The sequence below is a fragment of the Nycticebus coucang genome, chromosome 12 (assembly GCF_027406575.1).
Source record: "Nycticebus coucang isolate mNycCou1 chromosome 12, mNycCou1.pri, whole genome shotgun sequence".
NCBI lineage: Eukaryota > Metazoa > Chordata > Mammalia > Primates > Lorisidae > Nycticebus > Nycticebus coucang.
Window position 1 is genome coordinate 93,768,440 of NC_069791.1, and position 27,739 is coordinate 93,796,178.

General features: G+C 46.3%; 1 protein-coding gene across 3 annotated transcripts in view; it reads right to left on the minus strand.

The window, feature by feature from the left end:
• Positions 1-27,739, minus strand: part of XYLT1 (xylosyltransferase 1) — a 310,350-nt gene that overhangs the window by 10,801 nt on the left and 271,810 nt on the right. For all 3 annotated transcript variants that reach the window (XM_053554852.1, XM_053554854.1, XM_053554853.1), the window contains 5 exons: positions 22,476-22,692; positions 19,615-19,791; positions 15,293-15,555; positions 8,760-8,955; positions 1,830-2,163 (listed from right to left, as the gene is read on the minus strand). In XM_053554852.1, the coding sequence (XP_053410827.1) occupies positions 1,830-2,163; positions 8,760-8,955; positions 15,293-15,555; positions 19,615-19,791; positions 22,476-22,692 (1,187 nt within the window). The remainder of the gene's footprint in view (positions 1-1,829; positions 2,164-8,759; positions 8,956-15,292; positions 15,556-19,614; positions 19,792-22,475; positions 22,693-27,739) is intronic.

Here is a 27,739-nt window from a genome sequence, read left to right on the forward strand (position 1 = left end):
GTGCTTCCTTCTGAAGGAACGTGCCTCTTAGAAGCCTTGCTTTTCCTCCTGCAGACTGTCAGGGGATGGTAGAGTAACCACCACACAAAACTGCTGTCTGCGCATGGCTAACCACCGGCGTGATTTTATAGCATCCTGGGCATTTTATGTCCACGAAGTAGGAACTGCGCACACCAGGCACTTCTTGGGTTTCCTCTTTTCCTGTTCTGGAAAGGAATGAAGGAGATCCTTGGCAAGAAGTGTGTTCTTGTATAGAGGCTGCCATGGCTGGAAAGGCAAATAACACTTCCGAGCCACTAGGGCTCGAACCCAGGACCTTTAAAGCAGACGTGATAACTGTCACACCATGGGACCAGGACTCTTTTTGAACTTTAAATTGTCACACCATGGGGCCAGGACTCTTTTTGAACTTTAAATATAAATGCATCCTAATTATGATTTATTTTGTAATATTTCCCCTTCAACATTATGTTTGAGAGACTTACCCAGGCTAACGTGTGTCTGAGCTTTACTGCTGTTCACTGCTGCATAGCGAACTGCTGTGCAGACCACAAATTGTTTATCCTCTCCAAAGCTGGACTGTTTTTGGTTCTGTGTTATTACAAAGAATTCCTGTATGAATATTTTTGTACATGTCTGTAGGGCAGTGATTTTCAACCAGCGTGTGGTGAGAGGATCTTAAGTGTGTGGCAAACATTTTTAAAGATGATTAAATTATTTTAGAAAGAAGTTCAAAGCAAAGTAGGTATATCCTTTGCTTTTACTTTTTTTGATCAACATAATTTAAGTGTGCCACAGAAGTTTAACTATAGGTTCAAGTGTGTCGTGAGACACAAAAGGTTGAAAAACCCTGCTCTGGGGCCTATACCTGCAGGTGGAATTTCTCTGTGGGAGGATATGTGTAAGTTCAGCTTTACCAGGAGATGCTAAACCATTCTAAATGTGCCTTGTCAATTCACACGTCCACCAGCAGACAGATGTCCATTATATTCTAATCTTAGCAATGTGTGATATTATCTAACCACCCCACATTTGCCAGTATGGTGGGTGTGACGTAGAATGTCTTTTCACTTTGAATTTGCATTTCTCTCATTATTAACAAGCCTGAGCATCTTTTTACTTGTGTGAGGGTCATTCATGTTCTTTCCTTTTTCCCCCTTCTCTCTTTTATAGTAGGGATTGGCAATCTTTTTTTTTAATAAAGGATTAGATAGTAAATATTTTTGGCTTGGTGGGGCCATGCTGTCTCTGTCACACTATTCAACTCTGTCATTATCCTCCAAAAGCAGAAACAGGCGGCATCTAATACGTATGACCGCATTCTAATAAAACTGTATTTACCAAAACAGTGGGCTGGATTTGCTCTGTGGCCCATAGTATTTGCTGGCCTTTGATTTATGGGATAGATATGAGAATTAAAAAAAAATGTAGCAAATATCTCCCACGAGCATGTGGTTCATCTTTCTACCTATAGTATTTCTGATTAATAGAATTTATTTTAGTTATATTTTAAATAGTAAATAAGATTTGCTAAAACTCAGTATCTGCCTGGGTTTATTTCCCACCTTGTCCTAAATATGGTCAAGGCCTTCTGGAAGTCCAATGGGAATCCAATAAATGAGTGTCTATTAACAATAAATACATAGACAGGTGACAGCTCCTGAGCGTTCAGGTAGGGAATTAGTTCTCTAGGACAAATGAGCAGGAAGCACTGTTCTGCAAGGCTGTTACATGCCCAATTCTCAGGAGCATCCTTTGCCAGGGTTCAAGGACCCTTGAGGGCCCTGGCAATGGAATATTTCCCCCATAGAGACCCTGGGAGTACTCACCCGGCTTGATGGGCTGCCTGTTGGAGAAGGTCAGAGGCGCAACAAGAAATCTGGTCTCTGCAACCGGCACCCAGTGGTGGAGAATTTTCACTGTCCAGACCCCGGGCCTCAGGGGCAAGTTCAAAGGGGGCTTGTAGTGTGTGAATTCAGCAGTGGACTCAATCAGGATGTCATAGGTGGCTGCGATGATGTTGATGGGATCCACCCAAATGACGGTCACAGTCACATTGGGCCCCTTCCCCCATTTCTGCATACCCACCGGCTCATCCATGGGCCCCAGGACACCCCCAAAGTTGCGAAACAGCCGCTCCTTGGCATCCCAGTCGGTGCCGACCTGAAACAGGAGAGTGAATCCTGAAACCACCGGGCCTAGGTGGCTAGGGTTCTAGGTCTCTGAAAGGCCCAGGATCTTGCTTGTTAGACTTCATATACCCATTTAACAGATGCAGAAACTGAAGCTCCAATTAAGTCAGCTGCTCGAGATCACACAGCTAGCAAGCAGAGGGTCTAGGATTTGGACCTGGTCTGGGGGATCATACAGGACCTTCTGTTCTTTCACTAAATCACTGGGCCTCCTCTGCTTAGACATAGTGTGTGCTTTGAAAAAAATGGATGGAATGAATGAATGAATGCTTGCAAGCTATTCTAAGGGAACACACACCCTGCCGCTCAACAGGCATAGCTGGTTTCCACTTTGGTCCTTGTTTTTCCAAGTCACACACCTCCATTTAGTGCAAATGTTCTGAGCAAGAATGGAGTTCAGACTTTGGAACTGCCCTATCATCTGCTAGAAAAAAGGAGAGACCATCAGCATTGCCTATCATTTGCAGGAGTTCAGACGGCTTTCTTGAGAAGAGACAACTTTGGTTTCCTGAAATCATTCTGAGCTGGACCCTAGGGATGGGAGACCTCGTATGAGCCCTCCTTCCTACGGGCCAGCGGGGTGTGTGTGGCTGTGACCTGCAGGAAACTTTTCTTCCTTCCGCTTCTGTGCCTGCAGTTTATTCTCTGCCCTGTAGCCAGGAGACCTTGTAGAATGTCCTGCTCACCCTCCTCCAAGAGCTGCCTACTGCGCCCAGCATCTGAGCCAGCCCGTCTTCCTCCAGGCTTGCCTTGTTCAGCCCTGCAGCAAGGCAGGCTCGTGCCCACCCAGGGTGCCTGCACCATCTGCCCTCCCTGGAACCCTCTTCCTTCCCATCTTTGCACAGCTGGCCCCTTATCTCTGAGGCCTCCTCAGAGAGTCCTTCCCTGATCCTTTCCTTTCCCTTCAGTCACTCTCTGTTACCCCCCACTGCTTTATTTTCTCCCTCCCAGTGGCGATAAGCACTATCTGAGCATTGCCTCTGAGGTCCCTATTCCCTGTCTCCCCAGGCTGTGACACAAGCTCTGTGTGAACAGGCGCTTTACCTGCTTTGTTCTCTGCTCGTCCTTGGCGTCCATAACTGTGCCTAGCACATGGTAGGCACTCATGCAACGTTTGTGTAATGAATAATGACTGACAGGACAAAAAAAGTAATGAACTACAGAGATCTCCGACACTGAGCTTTGTAGCTATTTCAAGTCAAATTTATGGGGCTTTCTAATTTGAGCCAATTTTGAAATCTCTTTCAGGAGGATTACTTTAATGGTTTTGAAGACATGGTATGTGGGCATGTGGACTCCAGATAACCACTGCTTCTGTGGCTATCCCATAATCAGTATCTGTAGTGGGTGTGTGAGGGAGAGAGGGGGGAGGAGAGAGAGAGAGAGAACGAGAACACACATATCTACCCTCTGAGAAGATTCCCCACGTGCAGGGCAGATAGGAGCTGATCTATTTCTCATTCTTGCACAAGTTACTATGCCCATTCTTTTCCCAGGACACAGACCTCCACACTTAACATGGCCCAAGGGCTTACACTGTGCCAGGCACAATACTCCAGTAATCCATCCAATACTCCCAGCTCCACGAATACCAAGACGTTTGGTATTATCCTCCTTCTACGGATGAGGAAACTAAGGCTCAGGGATATGAGCTAATGAGCTGTCATCAGGGAGGGGCAGACCTAGCAGGGCACCCAGAAGGCTGACCCGAGAAGCTGCATTCTCACTTACTGTGCTGCACTTGCCTGCCCTTCCCTTACTCTGTCACTCACCCATTCATCCAACACAAACAACTCGAATGCCGGTTACCTACCAGGGGCAGCAGCCACCAGGACACGCTCATAGGCACATGTCCTGCTTCAAGTTTGCATCAAATCCAAGACCAATGATTGGGACTGGAAGCCATCCTGAGGACAGTAGAAGTAGTTTCCACCCCCATGCTGCTGTGGCGGCTGCCGCCCCTCCCAGACCTGTGAAATCTTGCCATTTTCTACCACCCTGCAGGTCAGCAGGGACCAGCTCTTTCTGAGGCTCTCTGGTGCCAAGCACAGAGCCTGGAACACGGTAGGAAATAAATGATACTATTTATTGAATGAATAAATGAATGAATGCGTGAACAGGATTCAAGTTAGGCCTCAAGGTCTTAAGAGCTTTTTCTAAAGAAACCTGATCCTTGTTTTCCTACTTACAACTCAGGTCCTCATGGTTCTGAAGTCCAGTCTCTAGCTGTCCTGGCAACCCCTGTCTGAGTCCAGCTTCATCTCGCTCCCTGCCACCCACTCCTGGCTCCATGCCACGCTGGGTTACTCTCAGCACCTCCTCCAGGGCTCCCTCCTGCCTCAGGATCTTCTGTCCATTCATTCCCATCTTGCTTTTGGAACCATCTTCCTTCCTCTCCCTGCCTCCTGCTGGCCAGCCTGATCTCATCATCCAGACATCTTCCTGGGTTAGAAGAGTCACGGAGGTGCGTCTCTAAGCACTGGCCATCATAGCTCCCCCACCAAGTGCTGCATCTTTTAATTTACATGTCTCTCTCCCAGTTTGAGACCAACCATGCCCAAGGGCAGAGACTACACTTGGCTTATATGTCAACATATCTCTAGTACCTAAAACAGTGCCGAGCACAGAGCAGGTACTCAATATATCTCTGTCAGATATGGCTATATCTGTCCCTACCATTTATACATCTATCAATCATCTATTTATATATCTGTGACCATCATCTAGCATCTATATAGCTATGTGTCTATCGTTTAAAATCGGCTATCTCCTATGAATTATCTTTCTCTATCATCTATCAATCATCTATTTATCTATTATCTACCTATTTCTATCAACCAATCTCTATCTTTATATCTATTATTATTTGTCTATCCATCTAGCTCCGTCATCTGTGGTCTCTTGTCTGTCCACCTATACCTCTATTTATCTATCATCTATCTAGAGATAGTCTCTCTACCTATCTATCAACATCCTAGTCTATCTATCAGTCATCTGTGTGTCCATCTACCATCTACCTTGAACTTGCACACATGCTGAATGAGCAGAAGCTGAGTACATGGACTTCCCTATGCATCCAAGCCCTCCACACACTGGTTTCCAACAGACACGAATAGAACAGATGGATGGCTGCAAAACTACTTTGGGATCATGCCTCAGTAGAAAGGCCTTCCATAACATTGCCCTTGCATCCTTCAAAGACATGGGCATCAATGTTTCTCTGAAATCTGAGTTATAAAACCAAGATAATCTGGCCAGGAGTACTGTGGACCAGTTGACAAAAAAGCCTGGATCTTGTTTCCAAGCTGAGGATGGCAAGGACATGGTCCACAGCCTCCCCCAGGCATGAAGGGGGCAGGCAGCTCAGGACAAAATCCGGTATTGTCACATCCGCCGTGACCTCCCTGCTCTTCTCAAGGGATCTCACTGCGGGAATCCACAACCATCCACTGCAAAATGATCAATTATCCAGATCTAAATACATGTTCAAGTTCAAGCTTAACATACATCTCTCCAGCTTCCAACCCACCAAAGGCTTTCCGCTGTACTTAAAGGCAATCTGAACATCTTTCCAGGACAGGCAAGTCCCGTACTTGCTCCAAAACCCTTCTTCTGCCACTCTCCCTCTCGCTCCTGGTGCTCTGGATACACAGTCTTCTCACGGCTGAGAATGTTCCTTATCTCCCCATGGCTAGCTCTCTAACAGGTTTCAGATCTACAGTTACTTCCTAAGAAAAGCTTTCTGAATGAATCGTCCTATCAAACACAGTCCCCATCCACGTCCTGAATCCTCAGCAATCACAGGAATGAAGTTCTGTTTTCTCTATGATACTTGTCATTAGCTGAACTGTTCTCAGTTATTTGCTCCCTCGCTTAGCAGCACCTCTAAATTACAATTCCAGGACAACAGGGGCCTGGTTGCCAGGTCCACTACCATCCCTCCAGCACCTAGCATGTGGTAGGCACTCAGTGACGCCTGTGGAAAGGATGGGTATCTGTTCTCCAAGCCAACAGCATGGGACTCCTAGACTGGAGAACTTGATCTGAGCTGTTCAGCAGTCTTGGCCACCTGCCATGAGCTCGGCACCAGGCAAGGCCAGGGGATGGTGTGACACCAGGAAGATTCTCAACAGCCTATAAAGTGGCCCTGAAGTTCCTCCCTTTCCTTTTTGCTCAATTTTATGGCTGTGCCATTAAAAATAATTAAGACTAGAAAGAATTCAAAATACAAAATTAGGGTTCTCTGCATCAAGTGCCATTATTCCCACCAGTGATCTTGATGGCTCTCACACCCAGGGTAGCAGACCTACAGTGGGATCCTTCACAAATCATTGGCCATGGAGTGGCCAACATTATTTGTCATGGAAAGAAGAGCCTAGTTGCCCAACAGCAGGCTGAGAAACAGGGAGAGCCCAGATACCAGGCATTCATCTCTTTAATGGGACATTAATGTTGTCAATTGAATGTTCAGGCCCCCAGCTAAGAATCCAACTGGGGCAGCATCTAATTGCCCCCTGGTGCCAGTAATTTATGGAGCAGGCTCCCTTGGCAGCTCACATCCAACAAATCCACTAGGAGCCTTAATTGAACATGGCAGCTTAACAAGAAACTCCTGCTAGTACCTGTTTGACCTGGGGACCCATGACCGGGGCACAGGTCAGCCTGGCATGGCCACAGGGGGCTGGAGAAGGACCAGAAAGGGCCCACCATACTCCCAGACCCTGGAGAGCCTCCATATTCTGGAGTCAGATCTTTCATCCTGAATCTGGCAGACAGACTCACTGAGATGAATCACCACCCTAGCTACATAGTGAAGTAAGGAAGGCAGAAACCAGGGGCTGAGCTTTGTGTGGGCCACATTCTTGTCAAGCTTCCATGATCGAGCTTCCCCTTCTCCCAGCACTGCCACCTCAGTGTGTTCCCTTTCATTCAAAACTGTCATTTAGCATCTACAAATGCTGCATGCTCTTCTCTGTATGGGGGATACAGCAGTGGGTGAGTGACAGAGATACAGTTCTAGCTCGCTCTCTTTTTATTTTTTAGAGACAGAGTCTCACTTTGTTGCCTTCAGTAGAACACAGCAACCTCAAACTCTTGGGCTCAAGCGATCCTCTTGCCTAAGCCTCCCAAGTAGCTGGGATTACAGGTGCCCACCACAATGCCTGGCTATATTTAGAGATGGGTCTTTCTCTGGCTCAGGCTAGTCTCAAACGTGTAAGCTCAGGAAATCTACCTGCCTTGGCCTCCCAGAGTGCTAGGACTACAGGTGTAAGCCACCACACCTGGCCTTGTTCCAGCTCTTTGGTGGAAAATCAAGTAGCGATCAGATAACTTAATGAGATAATTTTAGGTAGCAACATCCAAGAGAAGGTAATAAAATAGGGAAGGGTCAGGTGCGGAATATAGCTATTGAGATACACATGGGCGGCCAGGGGAGGTGCTTCTCTGAAGGGGCACCATTTGGATTTAGATCAGAATGACAAAAAGTTAGCCAGCTATGTGATAACTTGAGGAAAGCATTCTAGGCGGGAGGATCAGCACGAGATGAGCTTGGGGCAGGAACAAGTGTGGCATGTTTGACAAAGACACGAGAAGTGTGATCAGAGTGGAGAGTGGTACTGGAAAAGGCTGGAGAAGCAGATGGAGGCCAGATCACGTAAGGCCTTAGGGATCTCGAGCCAGGGCTGATGCTATAAGGTGGTGCTGGGTAAATCCATCTCTCCAGTGAGAAAAATAACTAAAAGCTCATGCTATATTGAGGAGGGAGAAAGTGCCTTCTGTGGACCCATGAATCGGTCCTTCTGTCTACCCATTAACCCAACTGCCCATCCCTCCCTTCATCTATCTACGCATCCATCTATCCACCCATTGTCCATCCACCTATTCTTCCATTCAACCACCCATCTACCTTCCATCCATGTGCCCATTTGTCCATCCATCCATCCATTTATCTTTCCCTACAACCATCCATTTATCCATCTTATATCCACTTGTTCATCCATCCATCTGTCCATCCACCCATTCATCCATCCATCCATCTACCTATTTCCTTAAGCACTTATATCTTCAATGGTTGATTGATCTGGTGATTTTTAATAATCCCTGTGTTAGAAAATGGCGTGATGAAAACACCATTATACACAGGATTTGTGGCCAAAGAGACCTGGGTTCAATTTTAAGCTCTTACGCTTTCTAGCTATGATATAGAAAATTAATGAATTTTTATAAGTGTCAGTTCTCTTATCTGTAAAATGGAATTAATACCACTATTTCATTAGGACATTTGTTTGTTACTGGTCTATTACTACCATAAGTTTAGGAAGGGTCACTGACTGGGATCCAAACTTCCAGGTTGGTTTGGTCCACTCATGTTGACAACTCCACTGTCTCTCTCCTCCTTCCCCTTTCAAGACGCTGGTGTGTGTTGGGGCTGGAGAACCTTCTCCAGACACTTGGTGCATCTTTAGGGCTCTCCAAGTCCTTTTCTCCTCCATCTCCAACAACAAGTGTCAGATTACGGAACAGATGATTGCAAAAGATGAAGCAGGACAACCTCTGGCCTCTTACCTCGGAAAACTGAAGCCTCCCAAAGTCGCTGGGTGGGCTTGCAATCTTGAAGACTTTTTTTGGCATCACCCACGTCTCCAGAGTCTCCAGCTTGCTCACAGCCAGATTGGTAGCATGATGCTTGACCAGGAAGCCCTGGAAGTGGTCAGCAAGGAAGTAGAGGTGCACAGATGCGGGGTGGCCCATGGAATAGTACCTGAAAACACAGAAGCTGTGGTCAGGGCTGGAGGTGTCAGGATCATGACAGGGCTCTCCACCCACCATGCTCAGCCTGTTCCTAAAATAGTCCCCATTTTCTACCAAATTCCTACCATTCCCATCTGAAAGCTGCTCCCTGTGTCTATAATTCAATGACTAGGAATAACTTTCTTTTCTTTTTTTTTTGCAGATAATAAATGAAAAACAAGCTGACCATGGGAAAGTACAACAAAGAAAATAAAATGACTCCTTTTCATGCCTCTTCCATAAATAATGCTACTTCACAGATATTGATTGAGTCCTCTGGTGCTTGCTTCTAGGGAGTGACAATGGTGTGTGAACATTGTCACATTGATGGATTTCCCTTCAGCCTTATTTTCTATGCATATATTTGAATACATATTACACAGTTGGGATCAAAATATGTATACTGGTTACATTCTGCTGTTGCCGTTTCCCGAGCATTATCTCGTCTGGAAAAGTTTCTAAGAATGTGATTCTGTGCGTATGGATGTATTCCTTCGTATAGAGTGTCAATTTTACAGAGCAGGTTCCCTATCACTGGATGATCATTCTAATTTTTTGCTACTCTAAATAACATTGCACTAAACAACCTTGAGCAAAAATTAAACAGAATTCTTTTTCATTCATCTCTCTCTGTTTGAATCTTCAAGGGGCACTTTATAGCCTGTTGCTTAACTTTATCGGAAGTTCTGCTGCTAACTGATTCACACTCTGATAGTCTTTTGCCACCACGACATGAGTCATCACCTTTAAAAACGATTGCTAATCTGAGATAAATACACATGCACATATTTTGGTAGCTTGTTGTTCTGAAATGATCCACAGAAGTTTGCTGGCTGAACAGGGCAGGGAAGCTAAGCAGAGATGCCTAGGCAGGGTCCAGGAGCAGACAGCCAAGGAGTGCTCTGAAGGGGCCCAGCTCCGTGTCCTTCCTACTTGTGAAATAACGAGCTGCTGCTTCTGCGTGTGTAAATTGCACACCACTAAGAGGGTGCTTGTGGGCCCTTAATAACAGCAGTCCACAAGTCACTGTCCCTGCTCAGCTAAATGCAGCCTCCCCTCCAGCCTCCATGTGGAGTCCTAAGTCTTCATGTCCCATTATAATGGTCTGGGAAGCCCCCTTCCTGTGTTTAGGCATCTTCTAAAATCACTGCCTTGTTACTGGGATGTCTCGGGGTGGGGGTGCAGGGGGATCCAGGAAAAAAGCTTGCACTATCTTCAGATTATTTGGTGGGCATCATGGCTCATACCATGACCGTAGGAGCAGGGAGCCCTGGAATGAGTTGCCACTTTCCCACTGCAGCCACATCTAGGCAGGGCTGTTCCACAGAACTTTCTGTGCTGATGGAAGTGTTGTGCTGTTCAATAAAGTAGCTGCTAGCCACATGTGACTACTAAGTACCTGCACTGTGGCCACTGTGACTGAGAACTGGATTCTAAATTTTCTCTCATTGTAGTTAGCTTACACAGCCGCTTGTGGCTACTGTACTGGGCAGCAAAGATACTGTCTCAGCAAAGCCTGGGGCTGCCTGCAGCAGTGTCCCCAATTCTCTAGGTCTCCTGTATCTAGACTCCTTTCCACGTGACTCTGTAGCTTTCCTTGTACGCATGAGATAAAATCTATTTCTCCACCTCTGGAATCTTCTTTAGCCATCAGAAAGTGGTGGAAGGAGGGTCATGCCAATTCTGAGCCATGACCTCAAGAAGCCTCGAGCATTTTCCATTTGTTCACGTGCTCGTCTGTGATCACCGCGACAGCACACTCTGGGCTGCCTCGCTGGAGGATGAGGCTTTTGGAACAGAGCACAATCACCCCAGTTGTCCTAGATCAGCCAATTATTCCCAGCCAAGAGCAAGATAGCCACCCTCCTATCCTGCAGCTGGCCACTAACGCCAGAGTGAGGCCAGCTTGGACCAGAAGAACTGCCCAGCTGACCTGTGACTTGAGCACTATGTAAATGCTTATTGTTTCCAAACATTGATTTGGGGATTGTTTGTTACACAGCATGACTGTGGCGATACATAAGCAATGCGTTGCCAAAGTGTGCTCTGTAAAGTGGGTGGCACAGGAGAGCTTGTTGTCACGGGGTCAAAAGAAGAAAGTATTTCCAGAAAGGACTAAGAAAATGAGTAATAATCAGGTACTCTAGGAATGTAGGAGTTAATCTCTAATAGTTTGCCATCCCTCACCTCTCATCAAGAAATCCTGTTGTCTCCACCTTAATTCATCCTGTCTTCTCCTTATGCACTGCCAGAACCCTGGTCCAAGCCACCAATGCTCCCTACCTAGACCTTGCAGGAGCTTCCATAATTGCCCCCCCCAACCCTCACCCCACTTTGTCTGCTGTAACCTATTCCCAAGGTAGCTACAGCCACCGTCCCCTGCTTAAATACCATAAGTTGATCTGCTTAATGTTTGGAAGAAAATACAAACTCCTTACTTGGTGTACAAAGCCCTGCCTTCTCTAGCCTCATTTTGTATTCCTCTGTCCAAATCCACCACTTTCTAGCCACATGTGGCCTTACTTTGGACTCTTGAACACCCTAAGCTCATTTCTGCCCCAGGGCCTTTGCACATGACAGTCTCTCTGCTGAGAAAGCTCTTCTCCTCTTATGACTGCATGTCTGGCTCTGTCTGACCATTTTGCTGAAGTGTTACTGCCTCAGAGAGCTCTTCCTTGACTGCTAAATCTTAAGCCACTATCTCATCACTGTCACATGACTGTATCTTCTTTTGGGGCAGAACATTAACCCTTATTAATCTTTTGTTCTGGTTTATTTGTGGCTTGGGTACTGTCTGTCTTTACCCTAGAATGGCAGGCCCTTGAGCTCGAAGCCTGGTCTGCCTGGGTCATAGCTGAATGCCTTGTGCCTAACATAGAGCCTGATACACATACGGTAGACTGTAACACTTACTGAATAAAAGAAAATTCTAGAAGAATTTTCTCTAGAAAATTTAGGGATCTGTAGTAAAATACTGACATTCTTAACTCTGGATGATAGATGATAGACAAACATTATTTTCTTGTTTTGTTAATCTGTCATTTCAAAACTTTCTGTACTGCACCTGTTTTATTTTATAGTATAAAAAAGAAATCAATAAATGTTATTTTTAAGAAAGGTTATCCTGTGGACTAGAAAGGCACAATTTGCCTAAAATACCCAGACAAAATGAAATTCAAAGTTTTCACTTGCTGTTTCCCCAAGTTCTCCAGGGGTAGGGGTTCATTCTCTTTTACCTTTTGGGATAAGAGTCCTTGGTTCTGATTTATTTGCAGGCTTCTACTCATAAATACGTCAGCTTTGCCCACGGCAAGGCACAATGGTTCCATTACAATAAAAAATGAGGCGGAAACCAGAGGATTCTAGGCTTGAGGCAACTAGATGGCTCGGTTCACTCCGAAATAAGAACTAGGAGAACATTTCAACAACCCTAAATAAATTGGAGGTGTCTCTTGGAATTTCCTGTAAGATCATTTACCTTACACAATTCTGGGAACCTTGTGATTAAAATTATTCTCAAACAGCATTTGCTTTCCAAACATCAGGCACTGCACTGCATGGGGTGGTTTTGAGGAGTCAATTCTGCCCCCAAACTAGCAGAGTTTGGGAAAGACACTCACCAGTGACCTTGATCCAAGGTATCACAGCTATGTACCTGGGTGTGCTGTGCTGCACACAGCTTGGAGGAGGGTGCTTGTGGGGTTATCAGGGAAGCTTTTGCAAACTGTCACAAAGGAGGTGGCCCGTAGATGGCCTTTAATGACTGGGAACAGATCAGCTATGTGGTGACAGAGGGGGGCTGGGAGGTGGGGAATGAAGAAAAGGACAGTGAGAACAACAAGTGGCTCATGTCACCAGTTACTATCTCACAGAGCAGGTTCATTGCTGGCTGCTTTTGCCAGCTTGTATGGAGCAACAATGGCAGCTAAGATACAGACAATGACTGAACATGGACAGAACACTCAATATAGAAAACACTGTTAAAGCAGGGATAATTCTGCTCCGTAACTCATAAGGTACTTTTGGAGGATTACCTCCTTTACACATCACGACACCTCATGAAGTAAAGATTCTTCTTCTCATTTTATAGATGAGCAAACTGAGGCTCAGAGAAGGTAATGACTTGCCTAATGGCCAACAGCTAGGAATTCGAGTTGAGGTTTTATTTTTAGATAGGGTCCCACTCTGTTGCCCAGGCTAGAGTATCCTGGTGTCATAGCTCACAACAACCTCAAATTCCTGGGCTCAAGCGATCCTCTTGCCTCAGTCTCTCGAGTAGCTGGGACTATAGGCAGCCACCATGATCCCGGCTAGCTTTTCTACTTTTAGTAGAGATGGGGTCTTGCAGGAGCTCAGGTTGGTCTCAAACTCCTGAGCTCAAGGGATGCTCCTACCTCAGCTTCCCAGAGTGCTGGGATTACAGTGAACCACTGTGCCCGGCCCGAAATAAGAGTTGAGTTTGAATCGCAGGTCCTGCGTTCATCACTCACATTAGGCTCCCTTTAAACTAAATCAGAACCTGCAAGGGGAGAGAAGCTGGGGGTGGGAGAAGGTCATGAAACATTGTCCCAGCCCTGCAGAAAAACCCAGCTGGCTACGGCTGGGAGACCTGTCTGTTTTCAGGGTTTTAGGGAAAACATAGTTCCTTTCTTCTCTTCCTTCCCTTCCTGTGGAAAGGGAAGATGTGGGCGAAGAAAGGTAGGGGAAAGCACAGTGAAGAGAGACAGGCCCAAAACATTTTTAAAAAGTGGGTTCACTGTTCAAAGTGGAAGGTGGGAGGAAGGAGAAGGAAGCAGAGTGGTCACACACACTGCTGGGAGTCTATCCTAAGGAAATAATCGGAGAAGAGAATGGGGGGAAAAGGTCTTCTGCAAAGAGATATTCATGAGAACGTTATTTACAATGGCGCATTACTGACAACAGCGGCAGCAGAGGGGCAGATGAAGCAAACTCTGGAATTTCTACTCATTGGAACACTGGCGGCATCAAAAAGGATCATTATCATCGCGGAAGCTGCCGAGCAACCCAGGGAAACGGGGCTAATAGTATAACGCCAAGTGGAGAAAACAGGATCCCCGATTCTTACTGCAATTGTGTAAACATCTGCGATGCACGTGGCGGGAGGACAGAAGGAAAGACACGAAATGAAAAGGGAGGCGAGGGGATCACGCTGAGTTCTTTCCCTGCCTCCCCCTCTTCTTATTTCTGGAACACTCTTTCCTAAAGTGTGGGCAGGGAGTGGGAGGCAAGGTGATGCTCAGGGGTAGTCGAGCGCTTTAAACAATAGCTTTGCCTTTTAACAATGTTTGGGCTTATATGTTTAGGTGTGGTAATGACATTGTGGTTATGTTTTAATAAGGAATTACTTTTCAGAAGAAACACATTAAAATATTTGTGACTGACATGACACCACGTCTGAGATGTACTTGAAGCTGATCTGAGGGGGGGCAGCAAGTGGGAGGAGGTGAAGATGAAATGAGAGCAGCCCGGAGCTGGTAACTGCTGGGGCTGAGTGAGGGATCCCGGGGGTTACACTGTTCTATTTTGTATATATTTGACATTTTCCATCATGAAAAGTAAAAGAACAAAAGCAGTTCTGTACTTCCATGGTCACCTTCCACTTAACACTACCATGTAATGTGGTGACATAAAGCATACTTCCAAAGTACACGTGTGCAGCAAAAAGACTTAGACAACCGAAAGAAAATCATGGATAACCATGAGGTCTGGCACGCTGAGAAAGAACAAAGTAAAGCAAAAAGAACGGCTATGGCTTGGACCGGAAATGCCAGGCATGCTGGGATGGCTGCATCGATGATTTTTAGGGAAAGGAAGAGAGGGAGAAGCCTGGGGTGATGCTGCAGCTCCTCAAGAGGAGGAACACCTGCAGTCCCAGCTTCTTGGGAGGCTGAGGTGGGAAGATCACTTGAGCCCAGGAATTTAAGTCCAGCCTGGACAACACAGTGAGACCCTGCATCTTAAATGTTTTTTCTTTGAGACACAGTCTCATTCAGTTGCCCTGGCGTCACAGCACCCTCAAACTCGGGCTCAAGCGATTCTCTTGACTCAGCCTTCTGAGTAGCTCAGACTATAGGTGCCTGCCACAATGCCCAGCTACTTTTTAGATATGGGGTCTCACACTTGCTCAAGCAATTCACCTGCCTCAGCCTCCCAGAGTGCTAGGATTATAGCTGTGAGCCATCTTGGCCGGCCCCAATTTTTTTTTAAAGGAAGCAGGTCCCTCCTGCTCTGTGCCCTCCACACCCTGCCTGCTCCAGGTTCCCACCCTCCGCACCCCGTGGGCTCACCGGCAGCTGTTCTCTCCATCTGTGTGCAACGATGCCTCTGCCCGGCGGAGGCCCAGGCGGGCAAAAGAGTGATACAAGGTGAGCGTCACGTCGCTCAGGCTGTGGATGCCATCAGGCTCATCATAGATGTTCTCCCAGTAGGAGCGGAGGCCCGGGGTGCCTGCGGGGTAGTTCCCGTACAGGTAATAGTCCAGCTGCCCAATGATTTCCTGATTCACCACGGCTTCGAATTTGCGGGCAAAGAAGGTGGGCCGGGCTGTCTGCTGTGCTCGTAGGAAATTAAGAAAAAAAAAAGCTGCATCAGCAAGTGGATGCAGGACCCTAACAGCACACCCTGTGGTTAGGAGCAAGGCTCTGCAGCCAGCCTGCTTGGATCCAAGTTCCAGAGCTGATACCTACAGTACCTCTGTGTTCTCAGTTTCCTCATCTGTAGAATGGGTTATAAGGAGGGTATGAAGAGGATTGAGTGAGTTAATCTCTGCAAAGCATTTCAAGCAATGATAGGCACTTAGTAAGCATCATTTAGATGTCTGTTAAGTAAATTAAATCCTGGATGTTTATAGCTGGGATGGATCTCAGAAATTGCTTAGCTGGTGGTCACAGACTAGTAATCTAGGGCAAAGACAGCCTGCAGATGCATTTTAGTTGGCCAGCCGGTGTTTTAAAATGGAAGTAGTTGGAACTATTTTAAAAGTAAAAGAGTTCACAGAAACTCTTCTGGCTTCCCTTTAAACAGTAACAGATCTGGCAACCTCAGGCCCACATCCCTACATAGTTAACAACTGGTCAAAGCTGAACAGCGGCTGTCCCTTTAGACATGAGCTAAAGGGGCTCTTTCACCACAGTCCTCTTCACTCCCAATTGCCTCCCTGGTATTTCAGCTGACTTGCAGGATCTTTGGGAGTGAGCCTAAAAACAGGCTTTAAAATATTTGCTCACTAAGGTGATCCATTTGCTCTCTAAGGGTTTGGGGATAATGTAAGTGACACCAGAGCTGGCTGTGTATCAGCAACCTAGGTAGCTTTTAAAAATTCGGATTCAGAGGTCCTTCCTGAGACCTAGTGAGTCAACATCTCTGGAGGTGAGGCTCAGGAGCATGCATTCCAAAATACACCTTCTCAGGTGATTATAACACAACATTTGTAGACCATTGATATAAACCAAATACTTACAAAAACAAGTCCAGAGAAGGGAAGGGACTTATCCAAACATACACAGCAAGTCAGTGGCAGAGCTGGGAGTAAGAGTTAGAAATAAAATACTGAGCATCTCTTATCTGCTACGTTTTATACTGTGTTGTAGGGCAGAGATTGACAAACAGTTTCAATAAAGGGCCAGAGAAAAAAATATTAAAAATAGCTTTAAAACTGAACTCTGCTCTTGTAGCATGAAAGCAGCCAAAGACAGAATAGCAAATAAGCGGGCATGGCCATGCTCCAATATTTACAAAAGCAGGCAGTGGGCTGACTCTGGCCCCAGGAGCTGTAGTTTCCTGACCCCAGTCCAGGGCTGCAAAAACAAATAAAACACAGCCCTCTCCCTTGAGGAGCTTATTATGGTCTAGCATTATTATTGACCTAAATTTGGCTCCAGAGCTGTTTTTACTGCAATGGATTAATGGCAACAATTAACTACTGAGCACACACTATCTGCAGGGAATTGCATTTATGTCATTACTTCTAATTCTTCCAACAACTCAGCAAGGCGGATATTATTATGCCCATTGTACAGGTGAGGAAAGTTGAGCTCAGAGAGGGAAGCTTGTATGTATAAACACATGCAGTTTAAGATTTGAACCCAGAATGGATGACTCCAAAACGCAAGCTCTTTCTACTCCAGGACTGAGCTGATTGAGTAAACTAAACATCTCATCATCTCTCTGTTTAAAGCTGGAGACTCTCTCTCTATGGTACAGAAATCAGTGTGGTTCCTTTACAGTCTCACTGAGAAGAGTCCGACCACCTGAGTGGTCTCACTTAGCTGCTTCCTAGCTGTGTGTACCTTTGGGAAAGCCATCCAACCTCTCTGGGTCTCTGCTTCCTCATCCTTAAAATGGGTATACTAACATGCGTTATTAGCATAGTGTCTGGCACACCCTGTTAGCTGTCATATTATGTAATTATTATCATAATTAGCATAACTGACCCTTTGTTTTACTAGGTATCTGTCCACATAGGGGCCTATGAGTTTCATTGTCTGGGGACACAGAATTGGCCTCAGTGGCAGGGCAGCCTTCTTTCTCTGTCTGCGATTCTCTGACCATAGCCAGCTCGTCTAAAAGGGCATGTTTCTATATTTATTGTTCTTTTTCTGAGAGTTCTTTGCACAAGAACTCCAAGTTCCTTCTAGGCAGCAATTTCTGGATTCTGGATGTTGGGGGATATTCTTGATCATTGTTTACTGTGAAAGAAAGAGCTGAAAGCATGTGATGAGGTCTATCACCCAGTCTTTACCAGAGACCACAGTGTCCCCAGGATGTACCACGCTAGAATACAAATGGGGCCGCCTGGGGAGAATGGGGGTCCCAGGAATCAGCAGGTGGAGGCTCAGGGATGGAAGGTCCTCTGCAACTGGGGCAACAACTTGTCCTCTACAGAGGTGGGGATCGTTTTTTTTTTTTTCTTTCGAATAGGTCAAACATCCCTCTGCAGCCCTCTCTCCATCTGCTCACCAAATCTTTTCGGCATGGACAATGGGGAGGTAAAATGCCATCCAAGTTCATGCTGGAATTAGCAGGGTTTGGGGAGAACCCTGTAATCTCCCACCAAAAACAGGCCTTATTGCAGCACCCGCTTAAGGTGGCTAAAGACATTGGGAGGGAACTTCGGGAAAATATGGATGACAGGAGAAAACCGTTGAGTGTGCTGCACCTGTGTAGGGATGGAATCTGGACGGCAGTGAGGCCTGGTGGGAAAAACCCAGGCTGGAACTGGAAACACTACAGTTGCACCCCCCCCCATGCCTTAGTTTTCCCACTTACACAACAGAGGTGATGTTCACCCCCATGAAGCCCGTGCCCGCACAGGGCCGGACACACAGGTGGCACAGAGCAGATCTAACATGGTACCATCCCAGAGTCTGGGGGCCCTGGGCATGGATTTGACTCTGACTCAGAAGTTCTGGAATGGGCAGAGATTCTGCATTTCTAACAAGCGCTCTGGTGACGGTGATATCACTGGTCTGCAGACCACACCCGGAGGAGCCAGGCCAAGAGGCTGGAAGCTCCACTTGGGCAGCAGTGTCCTCTCCCGGATGTTTCAGCCACATGCAAAGAGTGAGGGCGCTGGGGTCATCAGCCTGGCACTGCTGTACTGGTTGTCCCTGTCCTCCCTCCAAGTCATCGGCTTGGGAAGTAGCACACCATCTCCAAGTGGCATCTAGTGACCCCGGGGTGGTTTGTTTAACCGTTCTATAGTGTTCTGTTTGAGCTCTCTGCAGCTGGGGTCTGGGCATGTGAGGAGGAGTGGGGAAAAGCAAGCGGGCTGAGGCATCCTCAGGGCACGTAGCAAGCAGATGAGCACCCCCCACCCTCCTACCTCTGCTCTCCCCAGAACTGTAAACTGGCTGTCCAGAGGCAGCTGTGAAGGTAATGATATCTCTGCCTCTTGTTACTCTTCAAGTACACAGAACACAGCAGTTTCCAAGCCCAGCTGCTCATGAGAATTTCCCAAAGTATAACGCTGAAAATACAAATTCCTGGATCTCCCTGGAGATGCGTCCTTCTCAAACAGGGGCAAGTTTGCCTCTAGGAGACAATTGGCAATGTCTGAAGACATTTTTGGTGGTTACAACTGGAGGTTGCTAAAGTTGTCCAGTGGGCAGAGGGTAAGGGTGCTGCTGAGCATCGTGCAAAGCACAGGACACACCCAGGACAGAGAATGACCCAGCCACAACCTCAGGAGCTGTGAGGATGAGAAACTCTGCCCAAGATATACTCAGGTTTGTATCCAGAAATATGTTTTTTAATCAGAGGATTCTGATTGAGAGAAGTACAGAGAACTGGTTATGAGTCTTTGGAAACAGACACTTTAAATGTTTTGACCTTCCTCTGCCTCGGTTTCCCTATCCCTAAAATGGAATAATAATAATAATAATAATAATGATATATATATATATATATGTATGTATGTTAAATGGCGGTTGAGGGGTTAATGAGTCAACACAGATAAAGCGGTTAGGAGAGCCCTGGCATGGAGTACGTGCTCGGTAAACATTGGCTCTGGTTGACGCTGTTGTTATCATCATCAGCAGGGGCTGGGCACTGGGGCTCGGATGTCTGCAGGGCTGAGGTCTGGGGGGCAGGCGGGGCACAGCGTACTCACCTGGAAGCGGTGGAAGTCCTGCAGCTTGAAGTCGTTGGGGGAGCAGCCGCACCAGTCCACGATGTGCTTGTACTGACATTTGCAGCCCAGCTTGCGGTTCCAGTTGGTGATACGCAGGTTGTTGTCCACCATGGTGTCACAGTGGGGGCTGTTCTCCAGGACCGTGTGGAAGAAGGACTGCAGGGCAGAGAGGGGCCCTGCCTGAGACCTCCGCCAGCCTGCCCCAAATGGGCCGGGGTGGAGGGTCAGTCCTGAGGACCACCTAACTAGGAAGGGACACCCTCAGAGATGCACTCCGTCCTCTCTGTGTGTAAACGGGGGCAGCTGCCAGGCAGTTCTGCCTCACAGTACAGCTGGCTGCTTTGTCCAGACTGGCTTAATTCTACTCAAAAGCCGCCTGCTCTGAGTGGTTCCTAAGTTGTCATTCTCCAGCCTCTAGAATCTGATGTGAAGACATCTTTTATCACCCAGGTCATCTTCTGTCTGCTCAGTAGAGAGGAAAAGTCCCTCAGAGTTTCTCAACATGTGGGGCAGAGGAAAAACATGGGGATTAATTTTCTAGAATATTGGGGGTCAAAAGGTTTGCAAATGGCCAGTTCTGAAACCAAATGGATTCAGGTCTGAGATAGCATGCTAACAAAGGCTGATGCTTTGGTTTTTCCCGCCAGGTGTGGGAGGCCAGATTCAAGGCTGCACGAGGCCCAGGACACCTTGCCGTAGCCACCTGCATAGTGACTGCCACACAGGGAGGGGAGCGGTGGGGCTCCCCACTGTCCATGGTCTTGAACCAAGAGCTATCGTTTCTCCCTAATCCTAGGACTGACTCTGGGCCAACCTCTCTCCAAGGAGAGAAAGGGACAATGTTGGGACTGACAAGAAGATGAGAGGAGAAATGATTATTGATGCAGTGGAGAGATTATCAGAGATAGAAAAAGACAGGTATTTCTATCTCGACACTGTCTTACAACAATTCCAAAGACCAGGGGAATATATTTCACTGCTCTCTGCTCCTTAAGAGAAGCCATCAGCAGACACGTGCCTGCATTCAAAGGTTTACAGGCAGGAATGGAGAGGTGGGGTCTAACAGAGATCCTGGGGTATTTGTGCTTCCGTTTTGGGGCAGGGGAGGGCCAGGGGACATTCACAGAGCTTTGGCCATTAGCAGTGTGGTGGGCACCTTGATTAAAACAGCCAGACTCTCTAATAATCTCTTCTACATGAGTGGGTGGGCAAGATGAGGCTCCACCCACCACTCCCTGCTAACCTTCTTGGGATGCTAAATGACATTCCCATGAACCTGAATTTTAAGCTAGAATTGTCTACAAGCCCACAGAAGCACATATACCCCGTTAAGCAGTGGGGGAAAGCACCCAATTACCGATTGCCCTGTGTCCTTTTATAATGATACAGAAATTCCGTGCAAGATAACGAATGAGGAGGTGATCAGAATTGAGAGAAAAGGTGATTTTTGCAGGAATAGGATTAAAAGCTGATTACTTGACATGTGTGTGGAATAGTAAAACTGGCCCAGTGGTGACATGTTCCTCATCTCTCTGGATGATGTGGGCCATCAGCCCTCCCTTGAGCTTGACACTGCCCCAGACACTGGTGAGACACGAGGAAATCGTCAAATGAGATATGCCATCTCATCTTGCCTGCAGAAACACACAGCCCATGTGATCCAGAGTTGGGGCCCCGCCAGGGAAGGAACAGTAGTGTACCGTACATGAGAAATATCACAGGCTCAACAGAAGAGGATCAGGCTCTGGAGTTTTCTGAAGTCGGATCAGAAATTAGGGTGCAAGTGAACAGAAGGTCAGGAGATGAATCTAGAATCCTCCAGCTCAGCTCTAAAAAGAAGGCTGCTGACACGTCAGCAGCAATTCTTCTGAATTGGTTCTCTACCCATTTCCAGATGGCGGTGGGTCTGTTTTTAGAATACTTCGCAACCTCACACAACAGGGCTTTCCACCCCAAGGTCTGAAAAATGATGACTGTCTCCCCGAGAGCTTTTAAAATACAGGGACCACGTAAGGACTGTAACAAACTGGTCAACAGAAGGAACTAGGCCTACTGTACATTGAGTACATGTGGTGCATGTCTGGTCAGCTATATGCTGACCACTGTACTTCCAAAAGCCAACAAGGAACACTGAGCCCTGAGTACTGGCCCACAATGGCTGTGAATGTGGGGCTAGGGTAGGCCTAGTGGAACTGCTGGCTGTCTGAGATCACCTGGAGTTTTGGAATATGACTCACCCCTGAAACCAACACTACTTTCTGTCAGGGAATGACGGAAGAATATTTGAAATGGGAAAAGAGATGCTAAGTGTTGAAAAGGTGGTTATTCCATGATTGGTGACTACAGAGGATCTATCAGAAGTTGATGTTGGTGTGTCCTGAATGGGTCAGCATGTACGGTTGTGCAGGGTGCATACTGCATAACTCCAGGGGGTGCCGCCATCAACACTGTAGCTATCAGAGGGTTTCTGCTGGTATGCTAAGAGTTCTCTGGAAAACAGCAGTAAAATGTCTTGTTCTGACAAAAATCACCATACTGTGTATTATGTGATTTTATGATCAGTGGGGGCCAAGTGTCTTGAGGAAGGTCTGCCTTCTCTATTTTACACAAAGGTACTGTGTTAACTTCTGGCAGCAGCCCTGTGAATCTATCTCCACGCGGCTTCTGTGCAGGCTGGAAGGGGACCAGGGTATCCTGCTATGACAGCAAGGACGTCCGGATGTTTAAAGGACAACACAGGTGGACTCAGCATTGCTCTGCCAAAAATTCAGCGTCTGCTTTGCTCCAAAGGCTAAAGCCAGCCCCTATCTTTCTTGGGGACTTTGGTCCCGTATACTTACTTCAGCAGGAAGCAGGGTATAGGTGTAGAATTGTTTCATCTTAGTCACCAGATCGTCTGTGGAGAATGTCACATACTCTACAAACTTCCGGTTTAGCAGGAACCAGTCTGAGCCCCCATCCACGGCGATGCCCTCAGGGATGCGCCGGTCCCCCAGGCGCCACATGTGAGCGTCGCACTCCAGGAAGAGCCGATCCAGGCCTTGCTTCCGGATGAACCTGGGAAAGACAAGGTAGCCCTTAGCCCAAAGGTGCCCTGAAAGAGGGAACCCCACCTGGAGTCCAAATGAAACAACACACCCACAGCAAGAACAGCATTTATTGACCACTTACTATGTCCCAGCTACCAAGCCAGGGCTCACTTGATCCCCACAGTGAGGCAAGTTCCTATATCCCTACTAAGGCAGGCATTATTATTAGCCTTGTTTTATGTATGAGGCCACTGAAGCTTAGAGAACACAGGGGAACTCCCCAGCACAGTTAGATAGCAATGGTCATCTGCTAACTTTTGAAATAACCTTGTTACACCACAGATACCTTGGCAGTTTGGTGAATGCAATCTATGGACCCTCATCTCAGAAAAGTGCTCTTAAAGGCATACAATATGTGCAGGGTTACAGAATGTCAAAACAAAAAAGCAAAACTTCCAACAAAGTTATGATAGAGTAATATATGTGCTTCTTGATTCATATATCATATTCAGGATTATAAAATATTTTCCAAAACACCAAATGTACGATAATACATATCAACATATTAAAAAATAAGATATGGCAGCTCTCATAACTACTACAATTTTTGAAGAAGTAATGAGCATAAATGACATTTAGAGTTATCTGCCCCCACTATAACATGATATAGAAATATGTGATTCCTTTTGGTGAATAAGTCATGGTTACTGCTAACATGACTGTGGTTCACTATCCATCTTTACTTGGATCTCAGCTACGATTATTAAAAATAAAGATGTCATTTTTTTCCATCCAAGGTCATGGACCCACTTGAATTTCACCTATCAACTCAGGTTTATAATGCCTACTCTAGTGAGTACATATATTAATATAATCATGTGGTTTAGAATTTTGCAAAGCAGGTACAGTAGGAGAAGTGGCATTTCCTATTTTGCAGATGCAGGAATTGAAGCTAGGCAGGTTCCAGAGAGGGTGACATGGATGTATTGGGGGACAGAGCTAGAACCACATCTTCTGGTCCAAACTCCCAGTCCATTACTAACTAGTGTTCACTGCAGACTTATCATATGCCAGCTACCACGCCAGACCCTGCTGGGGGTCAGGGAGAAGAAAGGGTGATCTCTCTTCCTAAGATCTAGAGGTCTCCCAACCCAGGGATGTTCCCACTCTTCCAGCTTGCTGACTTTTTACACTTCTTCAGGCCTCTATATTTTTCTTTATATAATACAGAATCGTCTTATATAAATGCTTCTCTTTGTTGCTCTCACAATGACTTCTCTAATCCATGTGCCCACCATTGTAAACAGCCTTTTGGGTAAGGTTTTTGGACATGCTCAAATGTTCTCCCTCTCTCTCCCACCCCAGCCTTCCCTAGTTAACTTTAATTTATCCATCAGATTGCAGTCTACAAGTTATTCCTTCAGTTCTTTACTCCACTGTTGACTTCTTCCATGATCACCATCATCTCATTTTCATTATTACACTATCAGCACCTTCATCATCACTATCCTCGTCATCACCGTCATCACTAACATCACCACCCCACCACCATTATCACGACCATGACCATCCTCATCATCCTCATGGTCACCATCACACTGAATATTATCACTTCATGGGCTTCCTTTGAATTATATATTGTAACTCTCATAGAAACCCCAGATAGCCCTTTACTTAGACCACTTTTATACACATGCAAACTCAAGAGCTTACCATGATATATTTGTATGCTTCTTGGATTACTGGCCATCTCCTTGAGTAGACTGCAAGCTCCAAGAGAGCTAGAGTTGTTCTTGTGTTTGCTCATCACTATGTACGTGGCATACAGTCTGCTTAGTAAGTATTCATAGGATGAATGGATGAATAAGCAATGAGTGGCCAGCCCCTTCTACACTTCCGGCTTTGTGGAACAGCATAAATCATAGGCTCTACCTCCTGGGAACTCACAGTCTCACTGAACAAGTGCCATATAGATATTTGTAAGCACAGCTTAAACGAACTTCAAGGAACTTCCAAAACAATGTGGCACAGAGTAAGGTTGAAAAGTCTAGATGCGGTGGAGATGGAGGAGGCAGGGCCTGCACTAGGCTGTAGAGGCTGCATGGGGAAGAGGAAATGAACCTTCTAGATGCAGAGTCAGCCTGACCCCAAGATGTGGGCTAGGGGTGCAGAATGATGTGGCTTACGCAGGACACTGCTTTGGGCTGGTGACACAATTATGGTGGTCATGTTTTTAATTGCAGCAAAATCCAGAGACCATAAAATTTAGTGGCATTAATTCATCTGCAGCGTTGTACAGCTGTCAGCTGCATCTAGTTTCAAAATATCGTCACCCCCAAAGGAGACCCTGTACCCATTCAACAGTCACCCCCGAGTCTCTCTTTCCCTCCAGCCCCTGGCAGCCAATAATCTGTCTTCTGTTTCTATGGATTTACCTGTTCTAGGTATTTCATATAAACAGAAGAGACAATACACGGCCTTTGTGTCTGCTTCTTTTGCTTGTTTTCAATCTTCACCAATATTGTAGCATGTATAAGAGCTTCATTCCTTGGTCTGGTCTGCTTGGCATTGTTTCCTGATTTTTATGGGAAGCACATTTTGTTTTTACTTTAGGCAGCTGCTCATCCTGATCTCTGAGTTCATGTGGGTTTGTACCTACCCCTAGAACCAGAGGTAGAAACATGGCTTGGCCTGAGTCAACTGGCGTGTTCCATCTGCTTAGCCACCATAATAAGTTCAGAGATGGGCCAGTAACTCGAGCTGAGTCTGAAACTAGCACTGGATTTTTGTCAGAACTACCAGGAAAGAGGGCTTTTCTATGGGATTTCTGGCTAGATGTAAGCATGGAGCTGCTGGCAGCCATCTTGTCACCATGAGTCCAGAGGCTGCCTGATAACAAAGGCAAGACAGAAATAAAAGAGGAGAGACAGAAAGATACACTGCCCCGGTCTCGGCGAGTCTGCTTGAGATCGTGGATCTTGCTATGCCTGATTCCCTCCCCATCCCTAGCTTGTCAGTTATGTGCATTTTCCAGACAGGATTTGTCACTTGCATTTGAAGAAATCCTGACTAGTAAATGTCTGGATGATTCTGACTTCACGACTATGACGGCTGGGATGTTTTTAGACTCCAGACGGGGCAGGTAGCCCAAACTGTGGCACCTAAAAGCTACCTCTTCCTCTTCCAGTCTGCTCAGAGTTCTGGAGTTCTTTGCTTTTCCTTGGCAGCCTTTATCCCTTTGTCTTCAGATTGGAGTTGCCTGTTTCTTCCCAGGTAGACCCATTTTGGCTTCTTCTTTCTGCCTCCCTTACAGATCCGACAAGGCAGTTGGTCGGAAAACGTCTCCTGCGATGACAGCGGTGTACAAGCAGGAGAGGAGCCTGTCCTTCCAGTCATGCTGAATTCCAGAAGGAATTCCTTCCCTCTGGGCCCCCCACCAACCCCCTGACATCCATTCAAGGGAACTGCGTGAAACTTCATCAATAAATCCACATTTCCAACACTTTCACCTGCCTGTAGATATTGGCTACCACTGAAGACAATGATGCTCAAAATCTAAGTCTCCACAATGACCATGATGTAAAAGAAATGGTGGTGATGTTGCTGCTGGCAGTGAACGAACTTAAGGTGGCTAGCAATGCTTTTCATCTACAGGCGAGGCTTTAGCCGCACTAGCTGCTTTTCATCTACAGCGAGGCTTTAGCCGCACTAGCTGGGTGATTTTGAACAGTGAAGAGTCCTTCCTGAATTTCGGTTCCCCCCTTAGCAAACGGACAAAGTTAGGCGAGGTCTGGATTATACGGTTAGATTCCTACAGAGGTCAGATCATGGAAGTGTGTGAAGTGGACTGAGTAGGAGCCAGCAGGAGAGCAGAGAAATGAAGAGAAGGAGAGAAGGCGTGTTCTGAGAGGCATTTAAATTCCTTCAAGTATTCTGGCTAAATAAAACATACCTCTGGGCTGCATCCAGTCCACAGGCCACCAGTCATAATAACCCTGGCTTAGCTAACTCCCCAGCTTCTCTCACTGTGACATTCTGTAAGTCACTCTGTTCCACCCAGGAAGAGGACAGGCAGCAGGTGTCACATGATATATGGACACATGGGAGCCCAGAGAAGGTTGACAAGTTTTCCAAGGACGTCCAGAGAGCTCACACAAGGAGAGAACCCACCAGAAGGCCCAGGAGTCCAGTGCTGCTCTTCTTGTTTTTTTTCTTTTTTTTTTTTTTTATTAAATCATAACTGTATACATTGATATGATCATGGGGCATCATACATTCGCTTCATAGACCATTTGACACGTTTTCATCACCATGGTTAACATAGCCTTCCTGGCATTATCTCAGTTACTGTGCCAAAACGTTTACATTCTACATTTACCAAGTTTCGCAAATACCCCTGTAAGATGCACCACAGGTATGATCCCACCGATCCCCCTCCCTCTACCCACCAATGTACTCAGCCCTACTATGAAACTAATTTGGGGCTCTCACATGAAAGCTATAACCCAGTTACAATCTTCTTGTTCTTTTCTTAACACATCTTTCCACATGCAACATCCAAGCTTATTAGCAAAATTGTGTTCTTGCTGGAGACAGACTTGGTGAAGATTTTTCATTGATTTTTCATTTCCTTCTCACATAGTGATGAGGCTTCTCCCTCATCCCACTGCAATGTAGCTCAGCTTCTAACCCCATTAAAGGAAGTCCCCCGGTTTAGGAAAATGCAAGCCGACCTTGACTGTGGCTAGTGCCAATTATGCAGTAATGCCCAGTCAGTGCACTTAGCCATGCTTGAAATTTTAGATAATTTGCATTCAAACTGACATGGTAATGAGAGAGAGGGAAAGCGAGAGAAATACAGGTAAGAGGACTAGCAAAATTTTTCTCTCTAGAGACCAGCTTTTTAATGTCATGTTCCATTATATGGGATAATAGTATCATCTTGCAATTTTAATGTGATGTCCTAGACCATAATATCCAAATACAATATTTATGCAGTCATCTCCAAAATGAAATATTCATAGGGTTGGGAGATTGGTTGCTGTATTTAATGAATTAAAAAACAGGTAAACTGC